Source organism: Leuciscus leuciscus (genome assembly GCF_965113295.1).
Source record: "Leuciscus leuciscus genome assembly, chromosome: 21".
Lineage (NCBI taxonomy): Eukaryota > Metazoa > Chordata > Actinopteri > Cypriniformes > Leuciscidae > Leuciscus > Leuciscus leuciscus.
The window spans coordinates 36186993-36198952 of NC_138745.1; the positions used below are offsets into that span (position 1 = coordinate 36186993).

Sequence of the window (11960 nt, forward strand, 5' to 3'; positions counted from 1 at the left end):
TGTGTGTGTGTGTGTGTGTGTGTGTGTGATATATCGGCCACCATATCGGTATCGGCCGATATATGTTCATTTTTAATGTTATCGTTATATATTAAAGCCGATAAATAATGTATTATTTCCTTCAGCTGAGACACTTTAGATACGCACTGTTCAACATGATGGTTTTGAATTGCCTGAAATATGATTTTAATCACTTGAAAACATGTCAAGCGCAATAAAATTATCATATCGGCTACATAAAATTATAATGAGAACATCATGTTTGGGACATGGATTTTAATGATGAGACTTTCGTTTTTGTAATCAGGCTCTCAAAAATTATATCAAAATCTGGATTTAGATTTATCAGCTGATATATATCGGTTATCGGCTTTTAAATATAAAGAATTATTGGTATCGGACAACATTTTCATATCGGTGCATGATCCCTAGTGTGTGTGTAAACTCACACAACAGCAGGCCGACACCGTGATCTGGATGGTGTTGCGGCCCGGCTGACACACGTGCTTCAGGTGCAGGGCTTTGTGGGAAGTCTTGTTGTCGCCCCGTTCGATGGTGAGAGGAGTGGCGTTGACGCTGACCTGCACCGACGCCGGCCAGTTAGTGTGCATCTGTCTGTCTTCATGATGATAACACTTGAACTGAAGCTCCAGATCAGACCTGACACACACACACACACACACACACACACACACACACGGATGTGAATATGAAGTCTTTCATGTGGGTGTGGGTGTTTGAATGTTTATGTGTGTGGGTATGTGTACGTTTATGTGATAGTAGAGTGCTTATAAATTGCCATAGACCTCTCAATTTGATAATACAATATTTTTTATGTATTTTATACATATTGACTCTCAAATGACTAGGATGTTGATTTCAGCTTAACCACTTTAAAAATGTAATTATAAATTGTTTTAATTATAAAGTTAAAATTATAAAGTGCTGTAATAATAAAATAATATAAAATATACTTTAATAAAATATATAAATAATATAAAATAATGTAATAAATTATTACTTTTATTATACAATAACATTTGAATAAATAAAACAGTACAGGTTTTGTATTTTATAAATTATTTTATCATCAATTTATTAGAATTAACTATAATAAATAATTTTTCATTTTATTATTATAATAAAATAATTTTAAAAAGTATAATAAATATACTTTATTATATTTATTATATACTTTATTAATATGTATAATAAAAACAAAAAAGTATAATAAATTAAAACAGTCGTGTTTAGTCCAATACAGTTACTTTTTATTTTATCAATTGCAACATTTTTAAGATTGCCTTTTCGCATGTCTTTTGCATTGATTTTCCCCAAACATAACTTGTAATGAATTTTTAAATTGTATTAATTTAGAAAAATGCGAAGGTAGCAGCATGTGTGTGTGTGTGTGTGTGTGTGTGTGTGTGACGTCCTCACCTCCACATGAGCGTCTGGTGGACGGTGGGCCGCAGGTGGAAGATGTGATTACTGACGGCCAGGTTGTGTTCGAGTCTGAACGAGTCCAGAACCACACCGTCCCGAACCGGGAACATCAGGCGCAGCTCCTCGTTAGGGTTACCTAGGAAACAAGATGCAGATGACAAGCTAATGATTACTGAACATGAATGTTGCATATTGTTTTATTATTTATTGTATTATTGTAGCTCTTCTCAAATAACTTAAAATTTCCATTTCGAACATTTACTGAAACTAAACTTTAAATATAACAACCTATTCATTTGTGAATTACTCACGAATTTAGGCCTTATAGCAACATTATAGCAAAATTAAATTGCAGTGGCTACGGGGGAAAAAAATCTAGAAAATTATGACAGACTTTGATATGATCATGTTATTGTTTGTAATATGCACTGCAAAAAAAAAAAAAAAAAAAAAAAAAATCTTAAGCTCCATCCACCCACAATTTCTGTGTATTTCTGACACACTGAGGTTCTAATATTTATCAAATTGATGCTGTTTAAGCTCCATCTACACACAGAATAGAATAAGCATATTTTAAGCCGATATATCAACATCTCTCATCATTGGGGTGAGGGAACAGATTTCGACAGCTGAACTATTTGCCGTCGGATTCTGTTCCCCCTATGTTTCTTACACAATAAGGTTCTAATATTTATCAAATTGCAGCAAATTACTAGCCTCAATAGCCTAGTGGTCAGTCCCCTAACATTTTTTTTTTTTTAGCTTATTGCGACACGAGTTCAAGTCCAGGGTCGTCGAACTTTCTTGATACTATACTTTCCTATCATAATAAAAGGCAAAAAAATATATTCTTTAAATTGATGCTGTTTAAAGGAACACTCCACCGTTTTTTGAAATAGGGCTTATTCACTTTCTTTCCTACATTTAGATAGGTGGGCAAATGCATTTTTGTCTCAGTGCATGCATTGTTTTAGTTTGACAGGGTCGGCGCTAGCTTAGCTTAGCACAATGAATGGAATCCTTTGTTGCCAGCTAGCATGTCCTGAGTAAAAGTGATATAAAAAAATTTAAAAACCCACCTAATTACTTCTTGTGGCCTGCGTATTCACAACAAGTACAAATAGTGATGCAGATTAACACTAGGCGATTTCCTAGCCAGATATTGACTTATATATTAAGGACTATATTAGGGGGAAGCACAGGCGAAGCACTGCTACTTGGGCGTGATATCTCTGCGCCCAAGTAGCAGTGCTTCACCTGTGCTTCCCCCTAATATAGTCCCAAGTCAATATCTGCATAGGAAATCGTCTAGTGTTAATCTGCATCGCTATTTGTACTTGTTGTGAATACGCAGGTCACAAGAAGTAATTAGGTGGGTTTTTAAAAAAAATTTTATCACTTTTACTCAGGACATGCTAGCTGGCAACAAAGGATTCCATTCATTATGCTAAGCTAAGCTAGCGCCGACCCTGTCAAACTAAAACAATGCATGCACTGAGACAAAAATGCATTTGCCCACCTATCTAAATGTAGGAAAGAAGGTGAATAAGCCCTATTTCAAAAAACGGTGGAGTGTTCCTTTAAGCTCCATCCACACACAAAATAGAATAAGCATATTTTAAGCCGATACATCAACATCTCTCATCATTGGGGTGAGGGAACAGATTTCGACAGCTGAACTATTTGCCGTTAGATTCTGTTCCCCCTATGTTTCTTATACAATGAGGTTCTAATATTGATCAAATTGCAGCAAATTTCTAGCCTCAATAGCCTATTTTTTTTGTTGATATGATAAAACAAATTTTTCACAAATGTTTGTCTTGTTGTTCAGTACAAATATAAAAAAATTCTTAAATCAAGATACATTTACTGGAGAAGAAAATACTCAAGACTCTCAGAAAGTCTTGTTTTCTGAAAAATATGTATAAAAATTAAGTCAGTTTCTGCTTAGAACAAAACATGTGTCAACTGGAAAATAAAAATAATCTTGTTTTCAGACCATTCTGTCAAAGACAAAAAACATCGTTTTTGGAAATGATTTTCATCGCATAAGAAAATCAGTTTTTGCAGTGCACATTACAGGACATAATACAAAAATGACAAGATATTTGTGCAGGAAACCAAGATTTGTAGCATCAGAGGAAGAGGCTCATACCTGGAGGGGGCGGCAGTGTGTTTATGTTGGGTTTGATATCAGGAGGAAACTGGGGCTTTATGTCCTGGTTTGGTGACAGATACGGTGGCATGCTATTTCCCGGAGTCACGGGGGGCGTGGGGTTTCCCGGTAACGGAGAGTGAGGATAACCAGCCATCGACCGTGGAGGCTACGAACACATCAACATATCATACGTCACTACAGGTAAACATCTGAACCTGCCTCTGACTGAACATCTGATCAACTTACCGCGTTCATGCTGGACTGGTTGTAATGAAAGGTCCCCGTGTTGAAGTTATTACCGGATTCCTGTAGTAGAGATGGAGAGAAAGACACGTTGGTACGTTGCTAGAGCTTGAAACAATGACCTGAGATGCAGAACAAGGAACAGCTTACGTACTTCAATACACGACAACTAGACGAGGCAAACATGAGGACTTAAATACATCATTCAGGGGAACACATGACTATGAGAACAACCAATGAGCACAGAACATGAACCAGACAGCGCAGACCACTCTGTGATTTATGTATTAAACAAATATAATAAAATGTATTATAATAAACAAAATAAATAATTTATATTGATTTCATTTATTATAATAAAATAATTGAAAAATATCTAAAAAGGATAAATTATCACTTTGAATAAGAGTCTGCTGAATGCATAAATTTATAATAAATTAAAACAATAGTGTGTAGTCCAGTGTTACAGTTACTTTTTATTCCATCAATAATTTCTATTAGAATTTACTATTTATTTTTATAAAAAAATAATAATTAAACAGTGGTGTGTCGTCCAATATTACAGTTATTTTTTATTGTATCAAAAAAATTATCATAATTTTATTAGAATTTATTACTTATTAAATGTACTATTATAATAAAATAACTAAAAAAAAATAAAATAAATTAAAACCGTGGTGTTTTGTCCAGTGTTACATTTATTTTTTATTGCATCAATTATTTTATCATCAATTTATTTGAATTAACTATAATACATTATTATTTATTTGATTAATATAATAAAATAATTAAAAATTAAAAACAGCGGTGTATAAAAGGCTCCTAGAGAAAGAAGACTTCTATTGTGGGACTTTTATTTTGATAGTTATTTTAGGGTGTGATTCCCGATGCTTCCAGTAGGAGGCATTATTGTTATCGCTTGCTGCCTGCTGCGTCAGTATAGATTACTAAGAGAAAGGCAGCTGCGCACCTAGAAGTATCTCCCTGCCTGTTATATGGATGTTCGTTGCCGTTTTGGTGTTAAAAGTATTAGTACATGACCATAAAACTAATATTCAATTCACTTTGGAAAGAAGCACCAGTCTCCTCATTCTTTGTGTCCTGATCGACACCCAGAGGTGTATACTGCTAACAAGTAGCAAGTAGAACTAGAGCCTAGCAGTATCCTTTCCTCTCCAACAAACTGGTCCTTCGAGCCGGATGCAGTGTTCATTCCTGGTACCATGGAGTCCGATGAGGAGATTGAGATTGGGCAACCAGACCAAAACGCCGAACACGTCCACTAGTTCGACTCCAAGACTTCGAAGTGCAGTATGTAGAGGGCAGACCTGTAAGTGAACATGCTATCTCACAATCCTGGGAAGTACCTGCACACATGACACCTCTCCAGTCATCATGGGACCATCCTGACTACCTCTATAATGATGCTGCTCCTCGCACAGGCCCTCGGTTCAGACCACCAAGCTTCAGTTATGCAGAGCGCAGCAAAAACCTACCTCAGTCATTCACATCAGTCCAGCAGAACCATTACACCGAGCCTGAATACTATAATGAGCTCCAAGCCATTCGCAGAGAAAATGTACAGCTTCTGCAATCACACCAAGCCTTTCGTGCAGACCTGATGGAGTTGAAAGAAGTTCGTACTGAGTTCAAAGAACTGGTCAAAGTTGCCCAAATCCTTAGAGCAGACCTCAGCACAACTAAAAGCCATGATCGTCCTCGACAAGAACCCCAACTGCCACCCAGTCCTTTCTGTCGTGTAGACCAGACAGAGCTTGCCACATCAGCTGATGATGAAGAGTGGCCTGAGCTTCCGCCATTGCTCGAGTCAGAACTGAGAAGAGGTATGGATGCTCTAAAGTTAACAAAACCTGACACAGCTACATACCAACCAGAGGTACCAAATTATTCAAGGGTCTCCCAGGCTCACAAGCATACCGCCATTCTCAGTATTGCTCTCAAAATTCAGATGTGCTACCACTGCCTCCAACACCTGAAGACCTCAGAGTGTTATTATCCTCCGCTGCACAGACCTCTTATCAGAAACCTTTATGTGCCTATATTCCAGTTTCTTCTCCCCGACTTGGGTCCACACCAGCTCAGTCGAGGCGTCCAGCACCTGTGGTCAAACATGCAACATTTAACACACCCCTCAGTCTCAGAGTATGTGTATAGAGGGCCTACCCCTACTATCAAGTTCTAACTATAAGTTCAGCCAGCCAGATCCAAGCGAGTTTGCCAGACTTCGAATCGCTTTGGAGAATCTGCTTCCTCAAGATGGGACTGAACTCTTTAAATATCAAATACTTGTGGACCACTTAAAGTTGTATGAAGCTAAGCTGATTGCTGATGCTTTTTTTAACTATCCTACCCCATTTACTGACACCATGGTGGCCCTCCATGAGAAGTTTGGTCAACCCCACCAACTAGCTTTGAGGAAAATTGCCAGTGTCCTGGAAGCCCCTGATGTAAAGCGTGGGGATGCAGTTGCATTCCAGAAGTTCGCTCTTCAGGTACAATCATAGGTGGGTTTGTTGAAGACTTTAGGACCTGAAGGTGACATTGAACTGAATTGTGGGTCACATGTCGCACGTCTTTTGAGCAAACTTTCTTCTGAACAGTGAGCTGAGTTCCGCCGTCACATGTTTCGGCAACCTGGAACTGTACCTACTTTACATAATCTCTCAAACTGGCTCCAATATGAAGCCTGGTGCCATGACTTTGATGTAGAGATTTCATCCCGAGGAGTTCAGGACCGACAGAGGTTCTAGACCTGTACAGAGTAAAAAGACTGTAGCCATTCTTCATGGGGTTGGAGTGGCTCAAAATGTAACTTCCTTGTCCCCTCAGAAGGGCATGACTCCACCGACCAAGTCAGTCGAAGTAAAACGGTTCTGTGACTGTCCCTTCTACGATAGTACAGAGCATTATTTGAGTCAATGCAAACCTATTGCTAAACTTACCACTGCCCAGGCCAAAGACTGGATTCGAGGTTATAATCATTGTTGGCGCTGTGCCAGGACTCATCATGCTGCTCAGTGTGACCTGAAGAAGCCCTGTAACCTGTGTCAAGGCAAACACCTTCGCCCTCTTCACAATGTAAATGTTAGATCCTCCCAAAGGATACAGTCAGTGCTGAGAAGAGTTGCCTTACTAGTTCCTCTCCAGACAGATTTTACCTGGAAAAACCTGTTGTTGGGACCTATGTCATGCTCAAGGTAGTACCTGACATATTCATTATAAAGATCGTATGTTAGACACCTTTGCGCTTCTGGATGACAGCTCTGAGAGAACCATCCTGCTCCCAACTGCTGCCAAAGCCCTAGGTATACAGGGTACACCTGAAGATCTCCCATTGCACACCGTGCGACAAGACATTGAAGTTCATCATGGGTCATCTATATAGTTTCAAGTATCCCCAACCCATTAGCCTCAAACCTGTTACAAGATTGAATATGCCTTCACTGCAGATCGCCTCAATCTGTCACAGCAGTCTTATCCCATTGATCAACTGCAGTATAAACACTTACGCAGTCTTCCCATCCTGCCGGTGAAAGATGCTCAGCCTCTACTTCTGATTGTGTCAGATCAGCCACATCTCATTACACCAATTGAGCCTATCATATTTGTTTCTCCAGGTGGACCTGCTGCTGTCCACACCCGCCTGGGACGGACCCTCCAGGGCCCCGCATCGTTCATGAGGCGGCCTGCGTCCTCCCAACAATGCCGACTGACATCTGTCCTTCCACCACAAGATGAGCTCTTTAAGAATGTCCAAAGACTCTGGCAAATAGAAGCTGTTCCACACAGCGGTGAGAAAGAGGTGACTCGATCCAAACAAGATCAGGAGGCTTTAAAGTTACTTCAAACCAAGACCATTCGTACAGAAGTGAATGGAATTCTTCGACTGGGGACGCCATTACTATGACAGAAGGATATGCCTTGGTTGCATGCCCTTAAGGAGTCAGTCATGCCAAATCTGCGCAGTATCAAGAAGTGTTTGCTAAAGGATCCAGTGAAAGCAAAGACCTATAGTGCACAGATGGAGAAGCTCATGCAGACAGGAGCTGTCCAGGAAGTAACTAAGGAGACAGACTCTGACGGATGTTGGTATATACCCAACCACCTTGTCAGTCATAATTGGAAATCCCATGTTGTTTTCAACTGTTCCCACCAATATCATGGGCAAAGTCAGCTCTGCCAGATGACGGAAACCGTCCTGCAAACTTGTCTTAAGTTAAGTCGCCTTTTAGTAGGGGTGGCTACTAACACCTTTGGGGGTGGCTGTATAAAAGGCTCCCGGAGAAAGAAGACTTCTATTGTGGGACTTTTATTTTGATAGTTATTTTAGTGTGCGATTCCCGATGCTTCCAGTAGGAGGCATTACTGGTATCGCTTGCTGCCTGCTGCGTCAGTATAGATTACTGCACCTAGAAGTATCTCCCTGCCTGTTATTTGGATGTTTGTTGGCGTTTTGGTGTTAAAAGTATTAGTATATGACCATAAAACTAATATTCAATACACTTTGGAAAGAAGCACCAGTCTCCTCATTCTTTGTGTCCTGACCGACACCCAGGGGTGTATACTGCTAACAAGTAGAACTAGAGCTAGCAGCATCCTTTCCTCTCCAACAAGCGGTGTTTAGTCCAGTATTACAGTTACTTTTTATTGTATCAACCATACATTTTAAAAAATAATTTCTGAAGAATCACAATTTGTAACATAATCGATTTTTTCTCCACCACTAATTTCTTTTATAATAAGGTTTTTTTTTTTATTAAAATAAGTTGTCTTAGAAGGCAGTATAATGTTAGTTACCTTGTATAAGTGTCCCACGCTGCCGGTCTGGTACTGTGCCGGCGTCCTCTGCGCGGGGTAATGGGGCGAGGAGAGGCTTCTGCTGGCCACGGGGTTCGGGAACTGCCCCTGAGGAGAGGACAACTGCCCCTGAGGAGAGGAGAACTGCCCCTGTGGAGAGGACAACTGCCCCTGAGGCGAGGAGAACTGCCCCGGCGGAGAAGAGAACTGCCCCTGTGGAGAGGAGAACTGCCCCGGTGGAGAGGAGAACTGCCCCTGAGGAGAGGAGAACTGCCCCTGTGGAGAGGAGAACTGCCCGTTTGGTGCGTACTGCTGCCCGTAGCTCCCCTAGAGTAAAACACACACTTTCATTCAAATCATACACAGATATAAGAACACTCTGGTTTACAGAGATTTTAGCTGCATGAGTACTACAGGTAAAAACACCACAAAATAGCTCTGGCAAATATGTTCATATCCCACCAGTCCATGACTTAAAATGAGGTTTCCTCACCTCTCCAGGATACGGCCTCTTCACCCCCTGCATGGGCCGCGGCCCGTAGCCCTGCTGAGGCATCCTTTGTGTGTGACCCCCGTATGACCCCATCTGTGCCATCTGTGCCCGAGGCTGACCCATGTTCATGGTGCCAGGGGGCCCCCGGGGGCCGGGCTGATTCACAAACTGAGTGCTGTAAGCCTGGTTTGGTCCCATCTGAAAGGAGGAACACATCTAGAAGACAAACAAACAAAACACTGTTCAAACCATAGACTGTAAAAAAATATAGGCGTAGTGTCTGTGACGTCAGCCATAGTGTTTCTGAAGAGCATTTTTTGAAGCCCAAAGTGGGCGGAGCCGGCCGTCGCCATCTTGGAAGCGCATCACTCCCGGGTAAAAGGAAATGGGCAAAGATGCGGATTAGCTGAGGTGACGTGACGCTAACAGACAGCAGACAAGTGGCTAGTATTGACATCAGCGGCAATCCACCTGTCACTCAAGTGGCCACGCCCTTAATAATGCAGAACTTTAAGGCTTAATATAATTTAAACGGATGAGTTATAAAAAAATAAAAAAATAACCCCCCTCACAGTTTTCATGAAGGGCAAAATTTGCTATATAGACCAAAACCACTTTTTGCACCAGGCTGTAAACATGTTTTTTTCTGTTGTAAAATTTGGCATATTAACATGGGGTTCTATGGGATTGACTCTCTTTTGGACTCTGTCTCTAGTGGCCAGTCAATGAATTGCAGTTTAAGTCAGACTTCATAGGGAGGGTGGGGTTTATGAGTTATACAGCGACCAGCCACCGGGGGGGCAATCGAGACGCTTTGGCTTCACTTTTCAGCACTTGTGAGGCACGCTTGGTTTCAAGAGAGAGACAGGAAGGTTGCCGCTTGGTTCAAACTGAACTTTTCACTTAGAAATAATTGCGTCAGGATTATAGATGCTCCCTCACCGGGCCGTATTGACTCATGTCCTTGTGTTGCGTCTCCTGTAGGGCGGCAACCGTTGCTGTGGCAGTAGCAGTCGCTGTAGCGGCGGCAGCAGCAACGGCAGCAGCGGCGGCGGCAGCAGCTGGTTGGCTGAAGTCTGAAGGGGGGCGTGTCTGTGAAGGCAGGCCCATCCCACCTGAGTGGTTAGGACCGCCCCCATAACTGCAGGAGAGAGAGAGAGAGAGAGAGAGAGAGAGAGAGAGAGAGAGAGAGAGAGAAGAGGTCAGGACTGCAGTAAACACATTCTAACGGACAGAATCGTGGAATTCAGTATGTATTACTGTATACATTTATTTAATTTTTACATTTTTCATTAATTTATGCCTTCATTTGATTTACCAATTTTTTTTAAAACAAAACACAAAATTTCTGATAAAAAATAATTATAGCATTTTTTTATATATTTTTTTTTATTTTCATGAATTCAATTACTTACATGCCTTTTGATTATTATGGAATCCTGAAAACTTTTGGTGAAATTATGAAAAGATGTATTTCATAGGGCCCTAAACATGTTATTTTTGTTAAACTTTTAATAAACTTAATTAAATTGTACAAGTTTCATGATTTAAATTAATTAGACATGCTTTTTGATTACAAAAATGTAATTTAACCATTAAAATGTAGTTAAAAAAACAACAACAAAAACAACATACACTACCCAAAAGTTTGGGATCGGTAAGATTTTTAATGTTTTTAAAAGAAGTCCAAGGCTGCATTTAAAAAAAAACTAAAAAACAACAGTAATATTGTAAAATATTATTACAATGTAAATCAGCTGTTTTCTATGTGAATATAAAGTAAAGTCTTCAGTGTCACATGATCCTTCAGAAATCAGTATAATATGATGATTTGATGCTCAAGAAATTATTATCAATGTTTTTTTCAGGATTCTTTGGTGAATAGAAAGTTCAAAAGAACAGCATTTATCTGAAATCTAAAGCTTTTGTAACATTAAACACTAGCGTTCAAAAGTTTGGGGTCAGTAAGAATTATTTTATTTTATTTTTTGGGGAAAAGAAATAAAAGAAATCAATACTTTTATTCATCAAGGATGAATTAAATGAATCAAAATGACAGTAAAGACACTTATAATGTTACAAAAGATTCTTTTTCAAATAAATGCTGTTCTTTTGAACTTTCTATTTATCAAACAATCCTGAAACAAAAACAATTGTACACAACTGTTTTCAACATTGATAATAATAATGAATGTTTTTTGAGCATCAAATCCGCATATTAGAATGATTTCTGAAGGATCATGTGACACTGAAGACTGGAGTAATGATGCTGAAAATCACAGGAATAAATTACATTTTAAAATAGAAAACAGTTATTTTAAATTGTCATAATATGTAACAATATTACAGTTTTTTGTTGTTGTATTTTGAATCAAATGAATGCAGCCTTGGTGAGCAGAAGAGACTTCTTTTAAAAATAGCTTAGAACAGATGGAAAATTGACAGGCATTTTTTAAAAGTTATATGAATAATAAAAAGCGAGAGACACTGACCTGCCCCCGAACCCTCCCCCTCCTCCTCCAGGATAGCCGGATCTCCCGTACATCTCCTGCTGCATGTAGGCCTGGCTCGGGTTCACCTTTGAGGAAAACTGCTGCTGTGCAGTAAACTGTCCCGGGTTCATAACCCCGTTTCCTCCAGTCATGGGGTTCATATGGCTGTTTGGGTTTGCCATGGGGTTCCCCAACACCTAAACACACACACACACAGTTATGACACAGACTCAAACAGCAGCATGTGCTCTGAACACTGTTAAAGGTTCAGTGTGTGATTTATAGCGGCATCTAGTGGTGAGGTTGCGAA

The 11960-nt window shown here is 39.8% G+C and overlaps 1 protein-coding gene across 1 annotated transcript in view; it reads right to left on the bottom strand.

Annotated features, from left to right (window-relative positions):
* LOC309485520 (zinc finger MIZ domain-containing protein 1) overlaps positions 1 to 11960 on the bottom strand; it is a 57131-nt gene that overhangs the window by 10903 nt on the left and 34268 nt on the right. Inside the window, exons 8-15 of the mRNA XM_082152403.1 lie at positions 11651 to 11847; positions 10101 to 10299; positions 9159 to 9374; positions 8666 to 8992; positions 3851 to 3910; positions 3602 to 3770; positions 1441 to 1582; positions 450 to 660 (exon numbers count right to left, since the gene is read on the bottom strand). Of these exons, the coding sequence (XP_082008529.1) occupies positions 450 to 660; positions 1441 to 1582; positions 3602 to 3770; positions 3851 to 3910; positions 8666 to 8992; positions 9159 to 9374; positions 10101 to 10299; positions 11651 to 11847 (1521 nt within the window). The remainder of the gene's footprint in view (positions 1 to 449; positions 661 to 1440; positions 1583 to 3601; positions 3771 to 3850; positions 3911 to 8665; positions 8993 to 9158; positions 9375 to 10100; positions 10300 to 11650; positions 11848 to 11960) is intronic.